This window comes from Chaetodon trifascialis, chromosome 11 (genome assembly GCF_039877785.1).
Source record: "Chaetodon trifascialis isolate fChaTrf1 chromosome 11, fChaTrf1.hap1, whole genome shotgun sequence".
Classification (NCBI taxonomy): domain Eukaryota; kingdom Metazoa; phylum Chordata; class Actinopteri; order Chaetodontiformes; family Chaetodontidae; genus Chaetodon; species Chaetodon trifascialis.
Genome location: NC_092066.1, coordinates 10,918,029 through 10,936,168, shown reverse-complemented (window position 1 = coordinate 10,936,168; position 18,140 = coordinate 10,918,029). Strand labels below are relative to the sequence as shown.

At 42.8% G+C, this 18,140-nt stretch overlaps 2 protein-coding genes across 5 annotated transcripts; one reads left to right on the top strand and one right to left on the bottom strand.

Moving 5' to 3' along the window:
* The first annotated feature begins 44 nt into the window (after positions 1-44).
* On the top strand, positions 45-10,177 carry LOC139339066 (ankyrin repeat domain-containing protein 13C-like). The gene is made up of 13 exons (XM_070974505.1): positions 45-935; positions 1,040-1,081; positions 1,667-1,771; positions 4,632-4,717; positions 4,989-5,034; positions 5,177-5,243; positions 5,423-5,567; positions 5,669-5,800; positions 6,170-6,331; positions 6,439-6,518; positions 6,678-6,776; positions 8,461-8,561; positions 8,663-10,177. Exons 1-13 carry the CDS (start codon positions 560-562, stop codon positions 8,791-8,793), a joined length of 1,572 nt encoding a protein of 523 aa, XP_070830606.1. The 5' UTR covers positions 45-559; the 3' UTR covers positions 8,794-10,177.
* A 543-nt stretch (positions 10,178-10,720) lies between these two features.
* Positions 10,721-17,971, bottom strand: LOC139338428 (serine/arginine-rich splicing factor 11-like). 4 transcript variants are annotated; one of them, XM_070973414.1, is made up of 13 exons: positions 17,659-17,966; positions 16,767-16,900; positions 14,052-14,176; positions 13,692-13,807; positions 13,086-13,166; positions 12,960-12,997; positions 12,718-12,851; positions 12,496-12,574; positions 12,284-12,403; positions 12,106-12,195; positions 11,894-11,965; positions 11,486-11,651; positions 10,721-11,356 (listed from the first exon to the last, which is right to left on the bottom strand). In XM_070973414.1, exons 5-13 carry the CDS (start codon positions 13,164-13,166, stop codon positions 11,168-11,170), a joined length of 969 nt encoding a protein of 322 aa, XP_070829515.1. In that variant the 5' UTR covers positions 13,692-13,807; positions 14,052-14,176; positions 16,767-16,900; positions 17,659-17,966; the 3' UTR covers positions 10,721-11,167. The 4 variants fall into 4 exon arrangements, with proteins under 4 accessions (XP_070829515.1, XP_070829513.1, XP_070829514.1 ...); XM_070973412.1 differs by lacking the exon at positions 14,052-14,176 and having other exon boundaries at positions 17,659-17,971; XM_070973413.1 differs by lacking the exon at positions 14,052-14,176 and having other exon boundaries at positions 10,721-11,260; positions 17,659-17,971.
* Positions 17,972-18,140: the final 169 nt, after the last annotated feature.

The window sequence follows — 18,140 nt, the reverse complement described above, 5'->3', positions numbered from 1 at the left end:
CTCGCGTTCAAACTGGGTTGTAGGAGAGTCTCGCGGGATTTACTGCTCGCACCCAGCTAGCAGAGATGTTAGCTCAGCTGGGTTTTTGTACCTTCCCGTCAGCTTGAATTTTGCCGCAAAGCAAACTGAATCGATACCGTTTTAAAACCTATATCCAAGAGGCGGTAGAAAAGACAACGATGTAGTCGTTTCATCTTTGTTCTCATTCACATCCGTATGTTGATTTAGTGCGCGTGTGTTTGGTTATGTTGAGCATTATTTTCTGTTTTCATCGCCGCACCCTCCATATTCATTTTTTTATTGTGGGCTAGCTAGCTAACGTTTGCTGGGAGCTAACGCTAATGTTTGCTTTGGAGCTGGGAAGCAGGTGTAACGTTATTTGAATAGAGAGCAGCCAGCTACAAGAAAGCGTCGCCGCTGACTTAAATTGCTAAGAAGCTCATTTGAAAGCATATCTGCGGATATTATTCGTGCTGACGGTCTCACAGATTTATGCCACATCTTCGGCAGCCTGTAAGTAAGTTAGTTAGCCTTGTAAAAAACGGTAACGGTAGTCATCATGACAGGTGAAAAGATACGCACCATGCGAAAGGACCACAACAAACCAAACAAAAATGACGAGATAATGGACACGTACGACGAGACCTCAAACGGGACTATCTCTAACGGCACCACTAACCATTTCAAGTCCAACAAGGCTTTTCAGAAATCAGTCAAAACCTCGGTACTGCAGCAGCAACAGCAGCTCAATGCTAACAACATTAACGGCAATTCTTCCTCTATTGGCACTGTTGTGAATGATAACAACAAGAACCCAATAATCCTGACAAGTGAGGACTTAGAGTTCCCTGTTCACGAGTGCGTCTTCAAGGGAGACGTACGGCGGCTCTCCTCTCTCATCAGGACCCACAGCATCTCCCAGAAGGATGTACACGGTAAGCTTTCTGCTACGACCTGATCTTTAAGTCATTTGTCCAGATGCATTGTAAAACTGATCATAATGTGGAATGATTGATCACCTGACATGGCTCTCTTTCAGGAAATACACCTCTCCACCTGGCTGTGATGCTGGGCCACAAAGGTAAAGCTGACAGTAATAACATGTATTGAACTCGTTTTTTGTTAATCTTAACAGCCTATTGTCACACACAGGATTAACCAAAATTAACAAAAAGCTTCTCAGAAGGTAATCTACCGGCCTCAGTTTGAGCCTAGAAAATTACACAAAATCTGGCTTTGCATCTGTCATAATGTGGATTTATTAAAGAGTACTTGACATCCTCATTAAAGGCCCCTTTTAAAGCACTTCAGTTCTTCCTTTTTTGGAGTAGCCTCCATGCTCCTGCTGCACTCAGCATGTCTTTTTTGACCTCTGCAGTGTTGGGATAATATAGTAGTTAGGCTGCACTGCCTCTTCCAGCACAGAAATAGTAGTACTATTGTTGATACTGACCTTAATGAATGATCTTAAGTGTGTCATTACTTAAAGATTAATAGTCAGTTTAAATGTTGCCATCTTCAATATACCCTCTATTAATATTAAAATATTGATATTTACCTTTTGTAGTTGGCATTGCTGCTCAAATCAACATGTGGTGACAGTACACAGAATTGACAGTAATGTAGATGTCATCACATTGTCTCTGATAATTTGTTTTTCATCCAGAATGTGCTCTCCTGCTGCTGGCCCATAATGCTCCTGTAAAGATAAAGAATGCACAGGGATGGAGCCCTCTAGCAGAAGCCATCAGCTACGGCGACAGGCAGATGAGTAAGTTACATCAGCGCTGCTCTGAATAGCTGTCTGCTCCTCAAACGTTCGTGTGTGGATGTGTTTGTGGTCACGTCCATGGCGCACCTGCAATCATACACTCACTGTTACAACATTTAGGTTGAATGCTGCCTCTGTCTGACGGGTTTGTAAAATTCTAATGGCTTCACGCCCGTGTCAGCTTTAGTCACTGTTTGTCAGTTCGTCAGTCTGACATCTGGAATGGCTTCCCGCATGAATGCTAATATTGTAGCAGTATATTGGTAAATGTCAGCTTGATGGTTGTAGTCTGTTCAGCAATTATCATATTTGGTTGAACTGCTGTGCTTTTTGCAACTGCCAACTGCATGATTAATATATTTTCCTTCTGAAAAAGGAAATTAGTAGTTTATTCTCTCTCATAGTGAATAAAATACAATACAAAATCACATTGTAAATTACGTTTCTGGAGTGCGCGCTTTGCTGAAACATTTCCTGGCAGTGTGTACGGTTTGAAGTGTTTTTGGAGAGTCTGCTGTCATGGGGGACAAATTTGCTGTATTGCCCACAGTTGAATTCTGGTCAAGTTGCAGAGAACAAGTCAAGATGGCAGAAGAAACAATTACGACATATTAGTTTTTCATTTTGAACTGATAAACCCCGAACAGTATTACTTCCATATTAAGGTTAATACTGTGTACTTCGATGACAAATTGTAATTTCATCATCTTTGTTTTTTTGAAAATTGGGAAAAAGACAGCAGGGGCTAAATACTGTTGGAGGTTGGGGCATATGTGTGAGCACTCGAGTCATTTAATTGTTTGAAGGCGGCAACTGCTATCCGGTCGGTCCAGCTAAAAAGCTAAAGGTGAGGATTTTCTCTGAGCGCTCGTCATCCAGATGGGCTGGAACACAGCCTGAATGACGGCTTAGTTTTAGGAAGCCCTGAGCTTACAGCGTGGTCACTCCCCTGCTTAACGATGCCCCTGCTTTTAGATCTGACATCCAGTGAAAATGAGTCAAATGACATGTGAAAGGCACCAGCTAATGCCTTTGGGATGAATTCACTGCTCTGTCCTTTTTTCATGGTGTGGTGTCAATTTTCTATACTTAACTAAGGATAAAAGGAAGATGAAGGCCAGGCTAAGCGTCTCGTAAAGGCACTGAATGCTTAATCGTGTAGCTCCATTTTTGTGACAAAGCTGAGCTGACATATTTCTGTTATTGCTAGTTGACTGTATGTACAGATAACCTATCAGGGAATTATCAGCGTCTGCTTCTTATACAGCCTGTGATGGAGGTTGAGGCCCAGCAGTTTGAGAAATGACCCTCAACCTTGTTAGTATGCGTCCCGACTCTCCGTGCCTGCTGTGGCAGGCTGGCTTGGGACTGGGGACCGGAGTCTCGCTTAGAGAAGGTCACAGTAATCGTTTCCTCTCAGCGCATGCTCTGCTGCAGCGTCCCAGTCTGTCTTGTGTCTGTGCATTTCAGTGTTGAACTGGCTGTGGAAGCAGATATCCCTCTGGGACAATAAAATCTAAATCTTAATCTATCATTCTAAAGGGTGAAGGGAAAGCGGGGGGGGGGGGGGGGGGGGTACACATTCACACCATCAGCAAGGGCATGCAAAGGAAGGCACGGCTTTATTTAGATTTAGATCCTAGGTTAAATAACATGCAGCATACAGCTTGCTAACATTTAGTGAGAGGGACACATGGAGGATAATGTGTGTTTAATATCAAATGTGTAGGTTACAGTTTTTCAAGAAACACTGCAGTCTCATCATCAGTCATCATCTTTCACTTTTCCACATGTGCACATTGCGTATTGCGTCAGCAGCTCGCCTACTGGTTGTCTGCGTGTGCAGTGACGAGCTGCAGCAAGTGCCTCATCAGCACTTCTCTCCTCAGTTACGTCCATTCTTAAACCCCCCCCGGTCAGGATAACTGAGGTTCGTTGATTTGTGGTGGTCCATCCTGTACTGTTAAGTGGCTGCTCAGTTTGTTTGAGAGAGAGAGAGCCGCACTTCACAAAACAGCCAGTTCAGCTGATGCATGTGAAAATATACGCAGTATGAAAAAGGATACAGGCATCAGTTGTAGCAGAGTAGTGATGTTTCCTGTGATGTGTTAAGTGTCGCATTAGCACCATAAAAATCTGACAGTGCACTTTACAAGAGCTGCAGCATTTCATCTAGTAGTCAATCAGCAATTATTAGATTCATCAAAAATGTCAAATTTCTCTGGTTCCGGCTTCTCTGTGAGATTTTGCTGCTTTTCTTTTGTTTTATATCGTTGTAAACTGAATATTTTAGAGTTTTTTTGCATCGTTCTCATCAGGCGAAGCAAGACGTTTGTTGATGTCACCTAGGACTCAAAATTTGATGGACGGTTCAATGTTTTCTGACATTTTATAGAAAAAGCAATTAAGCAATTAATCAAAACACTTATCAGCAGATTAACTGATAATGAAAACGCGCCCTACTCTTAACTGCATCTCTCACAAACATGGTTTAGACTTGTGGCTTGGAGCTGGAAGGTCTCTGGCTCGGTGCTGTGGGATAGGAAAAGGGAAAGAACCTGGCTGGGAGCTTATGGTTAACACTCATCTCTCCATCAGTAACATGCCGAGCATGACGGACTGAGCGCTTTTGAGGCCAATACCTCAAGGAGAGCTTACAATATTGTAAAGATGTACACCGCTTAAACCTTTTGTTATTTTAGATTCCTTGTGACATGAAAGTTGTGCTTGTGAGAGTGGCTACATTGAAAGGGAGTGTAAGAAATATGACCTCACACTTCAAAACTTTGGCTGCACCAGGCATTGTCCAGATGGACTTTTGTGTGTCTTGTAACCAAGTTGTTTTCTTGTTTATCCTCAGTCACAGCAATACTGCGGAAGTTAAAGCAGCAATCCCGAGAGAGCGTGGAGGATAAGAGGCCCAAATTACTGAAAGCTCTCAGGGAGGTGAGAATCACACTGGCCTCACTTCCACAGATCCACACCAAACTCGAGTCTGCAGCTGCTGTCATCCTGCATCACTGAACTTTGACTGCATTGTATTTTCAAAATCTCTGCGGGCTTTCATTTGCATAAATGCCGACTGCCCGTCCTTGAGGATGCATATTAATTGCTGAAATGCATAATGGGACATCTTCACTGTGCTGTACTTTGCCTCTGACCCACGAAGTCACGGTTGTATTAGTATTTGCTGAATGCTTTTGTGTCTTCTCTGCAGCTTGGAGACTTTTATCTGGAGCTGCATTGGGACTTTCAGAGCTGGGGTGAGTTTTCATATTTCACACCAAAAAAAAAAAAAAAAAAAGTTGCTTATATGCCTTATTCTCTGTCAGTGCAAAACTAAAGTGTGAAATGCTTATTCACCAGCCACATTTGAGTTTATTCACACTCTCCTTTGTATTTCAGTGCCTTTGTTGTCCCGGATGCTTCCATCTGATGCTTGTAAAATCTACAAGCAGGGAATTAATATCAGGTGAAATGTCAAATACTATTATTAAGTATAGTAGATTAAAGCTGCACCTATGAGAGAGTCCAATTCACTGTGTGTTTAAAAGCAGCAAATGGCCGATATCCAGGTCGAGGACTTGTTTTAGATCTTAAAAGTAGGACGTAACAGTCATCACACGCTCCCTCTCCTCTCTCTTGATTTAGACTTGACACCACTCTCATAGACTTCACCGACATGAAGTGTCAGCGCGGAGATCTCAGCTTCATTTTCAACGGCGATGCTGAGCCCTCCCAGTCCTTTGTGGTTCTGGACAATGAAGCAAAAGTGTACCAAAGAATACACCACGAGGTGAGCCAGTGAGGGAGCGAGTGGCGTGACCTGTCACGCATTGTGGCATCAGCCGTTTGGTACGAGTAGCACCGCCTAACCGTCACTGTCTTGCCCCCAAGGAGTCAGAGATGGAGACGGAAGAAGAGGTGGATATTCTGATGAGCAGTGACGTCTACTCTGCAACTCTGTCCACCAAGTCCATCACTTTCTCTCGTAGTCAGATTGGCTGGCTGTTCAGAGAGGATAAGACGGTAAGCGTCATGGGACAAACCGTGACTAAAACTGCTGAAGCTGAAAGACTGTCATAAAGGCATCTCATTGTTTATCACAGATGGTTTTACAGCCACACTCTCAGTATGTTAACCTCTGCAAATCCATGTCTCCCAAACAAATAATGGGAATGAGGCCTGCTGGTTTAGGTCAGTGGTTTTACCCTCTGACCCCTTAAAAGGGATCATTGTCTACTTGCAAAGTCCCATCACATGTCGCAGGTGGCAATGAGAATTTCAATGTTTTGCCTCCTGAAGACTTGTCTCACCTTCAGGCTGCGCCACATTTTAAGCAATCAGCAGTCGTGCTGGAAATCTCAAGGTGAAACATCTGCTTGTTTTTCTGCGCAGGAGAGGGTTGGAAACTTCCTGGCCGACTTCTATTCAGTGAACGGTCTGGTGCTGGAGTCACGGAAACGGCGAGAACACCTAAGTGAGGAGGACATCTTGAGGAACAAAGCCATCATGGAGAGCTTGAGTAAAGGAGGCAGCATCAGCGAACAAAACTTTGAGGTGAGGGAGACAGAATGCGGCGCTCTGGCTTTGTCTGCCGGTGGTAAATGGTAACAGCTCCCTGAGGATGGTGAATATGCCACTGACTGATATTTTCTTGTGCCCAGCCTGCGAGAAGACAGTCCCTCACAGCTCCAGCGCCCAACACCATTTCCTGGGAAGAGTACATCACTGCAGAGCACGGAAAGTAAGAAGCTCACATCTTCTTACCTTTCATCCATCTGTGTCGGAATTAGAAATAAAAGCAAGAGGATCCCAGTTTGAAATGCATGTGAGCCATCGTGGATTGTAAAAAAAAATAAATAAAAGTGACGTCTTGTGTGTTTGTGCGTCTTCCCACCTTCAGGCCACCTCATCTTGGGCGAGAGCTTGTTTGTAAGGAAAGCAAGAAGAACTTCAAAGCCACTGTAGCCATGAGCCAGGATTTCCCTCTAGGCATCGAGTCGTAAGTGCATCCCTTCCTCCTTAGATCTATTTACAAAGCTTTCTGCGCAGATTGATCCTGAATGAATACACGTGGATACACTTGGGCTTTTAGAAAAAATGGGAGCGTGGAGATGAAATGATTCAGATCAGATATTTGGGCCAGGGAGGCACAAGAGTTCCTTTGATTTTGTGGGTGAGCCACTGATGTTTCGGCTTATTTCTCTCTCATTTCCCATGCACGCTTGCTTTACTTCATGCAGCTGCTAGCTTGTGGTGTTTGTTTTCGGTTAAACGTGTCCTTCAGGTAACATTTTCAAATACAGTGCAGTACGTATATGTACCACGCAGGACATTTTGCAGATGGAAAACAAACCTGTGCTGTCTGATGGTAACACTGTGTCAAGATATGAAGAGATGATAAATCACAACACTTTAGGTTTACTTGAAGTCTTACTGGCCATTCTCGAGAAGAAAGAGTTTTGATTTTATGCAGCCCAGAGCGGTCATGTGATCGTGTAATGGAGAGGCATGTTAGCTAAGTAGAAGAGGAGGTAGGATTGTTTTTGCCTGTAATGGGTTACAGGCAGTGCTGTAAAATATTACTGGGACTTAATGTAGTAAATTGCTTTATCTCCTCCACTGAATGAGCCTTAATGGAGCCAGCAATAAAACCCCGCCCTTTACAATAGCTAATGATTTTTTAATTTGATTTTGTTTTCCCCCTTTGCATTCTGTGCTTTGTAATGTTAAAATTATGTACTCGCTACTCCGAAAATGTTCACTTTAACGTCTCTAATCGCCAAAAAGAGACTGGTGATTATGGAGAAATTCTATTTTGTAGAAGATCGCATCGTCTCGGAGTCACTGGACCGATGTTTTTTAGTCTCAGACCCAGTATAGTTTTCATTCTAACCATCTTACACAACTGGGATGTAGACTGGGTGTAATTTACTTTGGTATGATGGAAAACCAGTGTTAGTCTGGACCCCGAGGAAAGCTTTTGTCAGAGCTGCTGTATGTCAGGATACAAATGATTCATTCATTCCAGCGTTTTCCAACCCGGGGGTGGGGACCCAGCGAGGGGTCAGAAGATAAGTCTGAGAGATTAGTAACATTTCTGCTACACGTTTTTCTAGCGCCACTCATCTGTCGCTCCACCACTGACATTCTCCAGAACTATTTGATGCATGGTCCCCACAGGATGTGTCCCAGCGACCTGGTGATCCCTGAGTTTTCATGTAGCGCCACCATCAGCTCATTTTCATGTGTCAAATACTTCAGTTTATGACGTTTAAGCGCTGGTAGCATTCCCATCAGCCTCAGCTGGTACTTTGTGGTTAGTGATATTACCAAATGTCAGCTTGCTACCACACTAAACTAAGATGGTAAACATTATGCCTGTGTGACATCAGCATGTTAGCATTTTCATTGTGAGTATGAAGGGATGAAGCTCAAAGCCCCACTGTGTCTAAAAACAGACCCACAGGGCTGCAGGCATGGCGGTAGACTTGCTCTTGTTCAGTGACTTCTCTCTAATCGTTTCTTTTTTTTTATCATAAAACCCTTAAATCTATTCAAGAAGGCAGCGTAATCTTCCTTTTGTTCCCATTCAGATTCTCAGAGGTTGTCTGTACCTAACGGGGAAAGCTGGCAAAGTGAAGACTGTGAAAGAAAGCTGCTGACTAATTGTCCTCTGCCTGCAGGTTGCTAAACGTGTTGGAGGTCATAGCCCCGTTCAAGCACTTCAACAAACTGCGAGAGTTTGTTCAGATGAAACTTCCGCCCGGCTTCCCAGTCAAACTCGGTACGTGTGTCGACTTGCCGCTGCGTTCCTGTGAGTGGGTGAGCTCGAGGGGAGCGATCACAAAAATAACATGTTTTCCTCTGTTGTTTGCTCCCTCGCAGACATCCCCGTCTTCCCCACCATCACAGCAACTGTCACATTTCAGGAATTCCGCTACGACGAGTTTGAAGAGTCTATTTTCTTCATCCCAGATGAATACAAAGAAGATCCCAGTCGCTTCCCTGACCTCTGACCTGTAAACGCAGCCGACACCAACGGGAAACGACGGGCCAGCTGATGCGTTTGGGAGGTTGGAAAGAAAAATGAGGAATCCTGTATTGTTTTATTCACTCATATTATCTGTTCAAAAAGGGGGGGGGGGACTGGTCTTATTGATCAGTTACCTTTCATTTTCCTGATGGATCCAAAGCAAATCAATGCAAACAGATGTTACATCTCATTTATAGATGCTGATCGGGAGTTTTTTTGTGTGTGTGTGTGTGTGTGTGTGTGTGTGTGTGTGTGAAATGAGTGAGAGCTTTCATTGTACTCGCTGTTCACCTCCTGAGCGGGTGAATCCGCTGCTCTGTGCTGCTCTTCTCTCCTGTGAAAGCTGTCAGAAGACACAGTCTGGACTCTTCACCATCACTATTTTAATATCTGCCCCTCCCCGAGGACTGACGACCGACTTCTCATTCCCGAAACTGCACTGACACCGGCATCTGTAAATATTTCACGTCTCATCTGCAATTCATAGCGCAAAGAATCACAAATTATAGCTATATCCTCAAACTGAGCTTAATATCCATTTATAAATGATGTACTATATATAAATATATGTACTCAAAGGAGTAACACTGTGTAGCAATACATTTCCAGTACTTAAGAATGTTTTTAACCAGCTGGGAGACGGTTTAGCATAAAAAACATCTTCTTAACAGTTCGATATCCAAGCCTTTTCCCCTGTGCAGGACGCAGTCTCCTGCGTTTTCAGGTTCGCTCATGTTACCTCTCGGCTGTCTCCATGTTTGTCGTGATCGTATGGATTCTGTGCTCCGTGTGAGTGAGTAATTGTACTGTACCAAGGGTTGTCGTGTGTACGTTTGTGTGTGGGAGAACCCAGATGGGATATCAGGTAAACTGTTCTTAGTTTAATACTGCACTGATATTAAGTATATTTAAGGCATGCTATGGCTGTGTTGGCCTACTGGATCACACGCATCTTTGAGATATACTCTCTGAACGTTTGTTTCATTACCTGCAGACTTATTGGTATTTAGATTAAGCAAAAACTGTAACACTAACACTTTGAAACACCTTTTAGTGCTTCTAAAATCTCTCCTTTATGGTAGTCTGCGCTTCTTTTTCCTTATTTTATTTTTTCTGTTTTTTTTTTTTGTTTTTTGTTTTTTTCAATCCAAGGAGAGTAAACTAAGCTGTGAAGTTGACGTTGCTGGATATCTCAAAAGTGTCCAGATGGGAAATATTCTGATCCATTGAGTTGTCTCTGGCTTCAGCTAACATGTACTGCAACCATACCTACTTCACATCCCTTTAAATAAAGCACCAGCATCATGTCTCAACTGACTTTGTGCAAGTATAATAAAAAGACAGTGTTGTAAATGAGGCTTCCAGGTAAGAGTGGGTGATATTCATTTGTTCAGCCGTCATGTTTTGCTGTACTGGGTACCTCCTACATATTTTTGTTGCTTTTACTATCACGATTATTTGCTAGTTTAGCCAAAACTTAACATTTGTGCTTGCTTTAAGGGCTGCAGCTAATATTATTTTCAATTAATCTGCCAATGTCTTATTTTCTCCGACTAACAGTCCAAAGACATTTTGTTCCTGTAATTGAGGATGCTATCCAGATCACCCCTCCCTCCAAATGCCTGAGGTCAGGGTTGGCTGATATCAATTTGTCATACTATATATACTTTGCTGTCCATCCCTTCAGCATCTTGGTCTGCTTTAGGCCAGCGTGGGCAGTGTTGCAGAGGAATGAGGAGGACTGCTTTACTGCAGTATTGGATTTTTGTTAGTCTTGAATTAGTGTGATTCAGCAGTCAGGCATTTAATTCACTGGATTATCCAGAAACATATTCCTTTCTGGTTATTTTGTTCATAGGTTCTCAATAGATTTTTCAGAAACATGAATATATCACAATATAAAAAGTGTCGGTTCTCCAAATAGGCTTTATTATAAAAGAAATCCTTGATAAAACACTTCGAAATAACAAGAAGCCAATGCTGTTTCCAGAAGGTGGGGAAGAGGCCTGAGCAACACGTAACACAAGACTACATGAAAATGAAGAGTCAATGTGAAGAAGTGACAAAACCTGACAACACAAGCTCTAGGAAAGCGAAGCCTACTTCAACTTTGAACTGATTATATCTGCAGAGGCAAAAAGGCTACGGCTACTTTAAAGCAATGTGACAACGTCTTTGGGCAAAAATAACTCTGCATTGTACATTTGCAAAAAGAGCCGACGACTCTTCTGTGCGGAAAATCAATACATTTCACACTCATTTCACATTGTAGATTTACCCCAGAGGGGGGAGAAAAAGTCGTAACATGTTCACAACCAAAATGGACGGATAACGTGAGACAGAGCAGGACGGACCGCCTAATCGCTGACATCCATATCCTCTTCGTGGTGATCGTCAGCTCCGTTAACCTTGGCCTTCACGGGCCTCGCTGTGCCGTTACCCTCGACGGACTGAGGAGACAAAGCAGAGTCGTCAGAATCCTTCCTGTCTTCCCGCTCCTTCTCGCTGTCGTAGCCTTGCTCTTCTTCATCATAATCCCTGGTGATCTGTGAAAGGAAACCAACGGACGTGACGGTTTGAAGCATAAGCACCCCCCTCGTCTGGTTTACATCAGCACCGCAAAGCTCACTGTGTGTGTAACAATGAAGGCTGAGCGTCAAACACACTACACCAACCTTGACATCTCCCTTCTCTCCGTCTGATTTCCTCTCCCGCTCCCGCTCTCGTTCTTTGTCTTTGCTTTTCTTCTTCTTGCTGGGGGATCGTTCGCGTTCCTCTCGATTGTGTTCCTTATCACTCTTGCGGTCCCTCTCCTTATCCCTTTTCTTTTCCTTCTTGTGTCTGTGGAGGGAGGACAAGAAAGGTCAGGTGTGTCATACAACGCCCTGCATGTAATCGCACAGAGGACGTTTAGTTAGCTTATGAAACTGCTAAATGGATTTAACAGCAGTTTTTAAGCAATGCTACAAACACATTTGCTGCAACAAAATCCTGTTGGTCTACTTTGCTTTCACACCACTAAAAGCAGACCTAGTGTCTCCTCGTCCTGTTAAACCGCATCACAGCTCAGCTTTAACACCAACCTTCGAGGAGATGGAGACCTGGAGTTTCTCCTTTTAGGAGACCGGCTGCCACTTCGACTTCTCCTGTGTCTCCTGTGAAGCACGAGAGGACAAAAAGCTGAGAACGGCATACTGCGGCTTCATTTGAGAAAACCGGGTGGCTGCAGAATAAAAGTTTAAATACATTTTCAGTTGCTTTCCGCAGAGAGGAGGAAAACCTCTGCTGTACTCACCGGCTCTGGCTGTGTGACCTCCTGGCTGTGCTGTAGCTTTTTGGTGGCGTTTTCGATCGTCTTCTCCCCGAATCATCTTTCTTTCTATCTCTGTAGATAAATTTGATGTTAGTATCTCGGTCAGGCTCCATCAGATTTTGAACTGAATGTCATAAAGCAGTCTGAACACTTAACCCACCTGGATCTGCTTCGAGATCGCCTGCTTCGGTCTCTGGAGTAGGCGCGCTTCCTGCGTGGGCTTTTGGAGCGCCTCCGGTTTCTGGAGCTTGACCGTCGCCGGGATCTGCTCCTGGTTCGCCTGCGAGCACACATTTAAACCATTTCACTTTATTCTCAGAATGCAAAATCTTCTCCACATCGGCTCCTCAGATAATGTGCAGCGGTCGTCACCTGTGTCTCGAACGCGATCGGGACCTCCTCCTTCTGGACCTGCTCCGGGACCGAGTGTGCTTCTTATTGCTCTCCTTATCTGCAGGACAGAGACAACAGAAACTGCTCAGTAATGTCAAGGCACAGTATAACAAGGACCTTTTCACAAAGGTAAAAACCAGGAAAGGAGGATTTATGACTGCTGACACACTGAACACTGCAATGCAGCTCTTGTGCACTCACTTCCAGGTTCAATAGCAGCAGAGATGAGCGACTGGGCCTCTCTGACTCTCTTCATGGCCTCTTCGATTTCTTTGTTTGATGCGTCAGCCTTCAGGCTCGCATTCAGGTTTAAGCCTGCAGCCAAAGGATTGAGTCTAAATAGAGGAATATTCATTAGTTTACTTATCATTACTACAAACATGTCTATTTCTGATTCAACCACAATGCTCAGAAGACAAAGGAGCATCTCTGTACTGACTTACTTTGGATCTGTCATGAACTTTAACAGCTGATCCGCCGCCTGTGAAAAAGTGGGAAGAAGGTTTGTCTGATTTGTCAAGTAAACTGCAGAGATTTTTTCATCCACGTCATAAAAGAAAGCCTCTGACCTGGGGATTCATATTGGGTCCTGGGAATCCAAATGCAGCCATTGCATCCATGTTCGGAGCACCAAAAGGGTTCCCTCCCATCTGGAGTAAAAACAAAACACACACAAGCGTGTAAAGGCGCTTTTGTTACGCTCGTCTATTGTTGAGATCTTGACATCTTACAAGCCTTCATGTTCTCATACTGGTGTTAATATCATCATTTCCACATTCTGACAGATGATCTTTGTTTCAGCTCTGAATCACCATCACACAAAAGACATCACCCACAATTAATGACTGACGATATCCAAACGTGAACGCTGGAAAGCGATCCCTCTCTTCTGACTGGCTGTGTCGCGTTCAGTCTCGACCGAACAATTTACCCCCATTTTTCACCCACCTCTTGAAATATTTTTTCTCGTATGTAAAAAGAATAAGGAAGATCACACAAAAGAAACTGGCCTTGAGTTGAAACTGTGATGTGATTCAACATGATTTTCTTCTAAACTGCATGGCACACCACTACGTCAAACTGAAGTGGTAGTAGTTTTGTGACTTCATGCACTAGATGATATTCTTTCCCCACAGTCAGAGAATTTGTGCCAGACAGTGAATGTGAAGTCTTACAGGTGGATTGGGGATGGGGTTGGGCGTTGGAAGAAGTCCTCCTCCTGGCAGAATTCCTGCTACAGCGTTTGCTGGCGCCAACAGTGACAAAGCTTTCGCCTCATCTGGAATAGATCCTACAGGAAAACAAAAACAGGCATTAGGAGAGAACTTCACACACACATCAACCACAGAGAACACATGTTGGACAAAGAAAAAAAAAAAAGTCTTCACACTGCATTTCTCCAAATTAGATTCAACAAACTGGTTACCTTACAGATCAGAGAAGAGTTCCCTTAATTCAACATAATCATTGCAGTGATATAACTATTGCTGGAATATATCACACTACTCCAATGAACACTGCCAAGAATATATCACCTGAACGTGTTTTTTAAGTCATGAACCAAACGTTAGCAAGCACAGCTGCTTCTCCAGTTGGGTGTGCCCTCAATTTTCATTTAGACGTTTACTGAAACAAGCGACTCACGTTGGCGGCTTCGCTACTAAAAGCACACAGAGAAAAATCGAGATACACACAACAGAGAGAATTTTAGGGATTTGGCAAGAACACTATACAAGCTATCAGTGTTTACTTACCAAAAACACAAATGTCAGATATACTAAATGACAATAGCAGAATTCAGGGTGGGTAGCGTGCCTGCTTTAAATCATTATTCTACAAGCCTGATTCCAAAAAAATTGGGATGCTGTGTGAAGCGTAAAACATAATGTGATCATTCGCTGATCCGTTTTGACATATACTCTACTGAAAACACTACAAAGACAACAAGTTCAATTTGGTTTCACATTGTTTTGTAAATATATGCTTATTCTGAATTTGATGGCAGACTGGGCAAGTTGTGGAATGCTCCAAAAACACCTGTTTGGAACATTCCACAGGTAAACAGGTTCATTGGTAACAGGTGAGAGTACCATGATTGGGTGTGAAAGGGGCGTTTCCTCCTTGAAAGGCTCAGTCATTCACGAGCAAGGATGGAGCGAGGTTCACCACTTTGTGAACACGTGATTAGATTAAGGATGTTACTACATGGGCTCAGGGACACTTTGTAAAACTGCTAAAACACAGTTCATTTGCAAATGATTGCATTGTGTTTTTATTTACGTTTTACACAGCATCCAAACCCTTTTGAAATTGGGGTTGTAGCATCCTTACCTGCCGCTGTCATCAATTAACCAAACCAAGGCAGAGTTTTGATTAATCTATGCTACCAAAGTCCAACTCAAAATCATTTTATCATCTTTGTGATATGCCACTGATTGCATTTAAAAATGGCCCAAATTAACAAATAAACACCTCATTATCATCTCACAGTAAATCCACCCCCAAAACAACTCTTTCACAAAAAGACATGACCTTAATACGGACACACAACAATGACAACATTTAAAAAAAAAAGAGCACACTGAAGAGAGAAATTGCTGCAGGAGACAAAACTGTTGGATGGTATTTTCTGCAGGGCCTGGTATACAGGACTGGCTGAGCCAGGAAAAAGAACTGTAAAACACAACAACAAAAGAAGACCACTGTTAAAGAGAATATATTTCACCAACATTGCGTCATGTCGGGTGGACAACTTATGATGAGATGATGTATGACTATTATGGAAGATAACCAGTCATCGGCTTTGTCTTTCTTAAATCCCAAAACTAACTGATCACATATGGTTAAGTTAGTATGTGTGTGCAGGCTCGGTTTTGGCAGATTATTCACACCCAGTATGTTTGGAAAGCCTCTTGCCACCAGACCCAAGTAACTGCCTTTCCGAGTTTTTCTTCACATAATTAATTTACATGTTTTCATAGGATAGGGCTGGCGGTGTTCAGTTTTTGGTTACACTCAACAAATCCCACGAAAAGATCAAAGCCAACAGTGGCAGTCGTCACAAATGTCCAATTAAATTTTTAATCAAGAGCTAAGCGATCTCCTAAAACAACAAGGAACTGTAGTTTGCAGCAAAACAGGAGTAAAAAGTGCATAATTTGGGGACTAATTTCATAGGTGGATGAATACACATTAGGTGTGTGCTGGCGAGTATTAATAGGTGCAGGATGGTCCCTGTGCCAGTGCCTGCGTTCATCATAAAGAATAAGTTACGCAGTGCAACACTGTGGCTCAGTGATGTCCTTTAAATAGTTTTAGGACAACAATGCCCTTTTAGTCTTTTTCTGGGATTTCTTGACATAAAAAAAGAAAAATACCGCCAGCTGTTAAGGAACAATACTTCAGCCATGACATGAATGGCTAAGCAGCATTCAAACGTGTTGCAAAATGAGCACTGTTTCAGGGTATGTCCCCGATATGTGACCTTTACACTAAACCACCTAGAAACGATAAAAGGAAAGAGAAAGAGAAGGCAGAGAAAGAACAGAGGACACAAAAAGAGTGGGGTGGGACTTGAATGCTTGCTGGCCTTTGCAAATGTCTATAATCCCCTGTTGGCAGGCAGAGGACCACTTTCAGCCATCAACGAGGGGGCTGCTTTTGCCTTCTTCACTACAAAAATCACACGCACACACACACACATACACACACACAAATAACAGAGAGAAGTTTAACAGAGGATAGTCCAATATGGGGGAGAAAATGGTTAAGAGTTTAAACAACTTCACTTCAGTATTTTGAGGTGTCTGTGGCGCCCGCAGCTTGGGAGTGTTCAACTCCTAGTCTGTAAAGCAGATTTTGGTATACTGCACTTTCTAAATACAGAGCATGTCATTGTTTTTGGCAAAGATATAAAGCTTGGTATTTTATTCCACAGAAATAATACGCAGTTTATAAAGAGAATATCATTGTTTTGGCAAACCAAATGTGGGATGTGTTACAACAGTATACCAAAATTCTGACAGGCCTGCTTTAAACACTTCGTATAGACAATGGGAGGGAATGGCAGTACCAGTATCATTCAAATTATCTCAAAAAGCTCATATAAACAGATTGAGGTGAGGTGACTTGTGCAATTCACATATTGGACACGTGAAATCTTTTCTACTGTTTTACATTTCCACTATTCAAGATTCATGCCATTCAGACAACATGGACCACTCATACAAGGGAATAACAAAGAGACAAACCTTCAGCAAACGGGACCACGATCAATGCTCTGTCCACAAACACGGTGTTGGTCAGATGTTGAGACACTCCAACGGACTCCGGCTCCTGGAACTTCACAAAGCACACCCGCGATGTCACCGGCATCGGAGAGTCACTGTTGAGGAAGATGAAAAATATTACATTACATCCGAAATTGCAACGCAATGTGGTCCCACCATACCCACATGCTTTGAAATGCTGTGAACTTCCAACATTAGGTAGGGTTTGAATCCCATAACTACAACCTCCCTGCTCTGTAAATCAAAATGATCAGACACTAAGTTGCAGTTAGGATAGTCAATTAATACAAAGTATAAGCAACAGATTGATCAGCAACGAAAATGATCATATGAAGTATAATGCCCCAAATAATGACAGTGAGAAAATAAAATAACATCAAAAAACACAAATCAAACTTTTGCCATGAAATTGTAGAAAATAACAGATTTTTACTGGTCTCATAGTGTTGGAATTGCTAACTTTTATCCTTTTTCAGGACTTCCATACTTAACATGAGGCTGGGAAGAATAAAGAGTGCGATCTTACTACTGCAAAAAACAAAATACTACTTGCACAAATTGAGCCTCAAATGTTTTAATTGGGCCTCCACTATTAGCTGCAATTTCAAGAAACGTTTGTGTACGTGTATAAGACATAATCAACAACTCAAATGACGCTGAATGTGCACGTAGCATCAGTAAGTGTTAGCCAACATCGGTGTATTAAGTTACTGTTAGCTAGCATTACAATTCTGGTTAGCATGCTAGGCCTACGTCATTTCTACGAAGGTAGCCTGTTTGGAAAACCAGATAGCTTATCTGTGACAGCGTTACCATCAAAGTTAACTAGTAAATCACCAGCTAGTCAACTCACTCTGGTGGAAATAACTTCAGTTCTTCAATGGTTCCCAAAAACCCGAACAGTGTTCTCATCTGCTCCGATGTTGTGCTTGGCGACACATTGGTCACCTGGACCACCTTCGTGGTGTAGTTCATTTTCTCGACTAGAACAGTTTAAACAACGACACTACCGTCAACAGCTAAACTTAAATGACGGAAACGGCTATCAGCTCGTTATAAAAGCCGGTTGTTTTGAGGCAATTAGTTAGCTAAGTGTAAGCAAGCAACTAACGTTACATCAACTGACTGTAGCTCTCCGCCGCCATATTGTAATTCACGAACGAAGTGCGCATGCGTACAATTGAGCGCTTGCTGCGGAAATAACAACAGATTGTTCAAAACATTACAAGGTTATTAGGTTGATTCATTTATGTTCGCCTCCTCTTGTCGATCGATGTAATTTTAATCTTGCACACCGGCGAGCGCGACACTGATGTTATGTTACGTAGTCATTGA

Coding starts and splice junctions, on each gene's coding strand:
- LOC139339066 (XM_070974505.1), top strand. CDS start 560: ATGACAGGTGAAAAGATACGCACCATGCGAAAGGACCACAACAAACCA. Junction 5,568..5,668: donor ACCAAAGAATACACCACGAG/GTGAGCCAGTGA, acceptor CTTGCCCCCAAG/GAGTCAGAGATGGAGACGGA. Junction 6,519..6,677: donor ATCACTGCAGAGCACGGAAA/GTAAGAAGCTCA, acceptor TCCCACCTTCAG/GCCACCTCATCTTGGGCGAG.
- LOC139338428 (XM_070973412.1), bottom strand. CDS start 17,780: ATGAACTACACCACGAAGGTGGTCCAGGTGACCAATGTGTCGCCAAGC. Junction 12,404..12,495: donor CGATCGCGTTCGAGACACAG/GTGACGACCGCT, acceptor GTGTGCTCGCAG/GCGAACCAGGAGCAGATCCC. Junction 11,652..11,893: donor AGGTCTCCATCTCCTCGAAG/GTTGGTGTTAAA, acceptor CTCCCTCCACAG/ACACAAGAAGGAAAAGAAAA.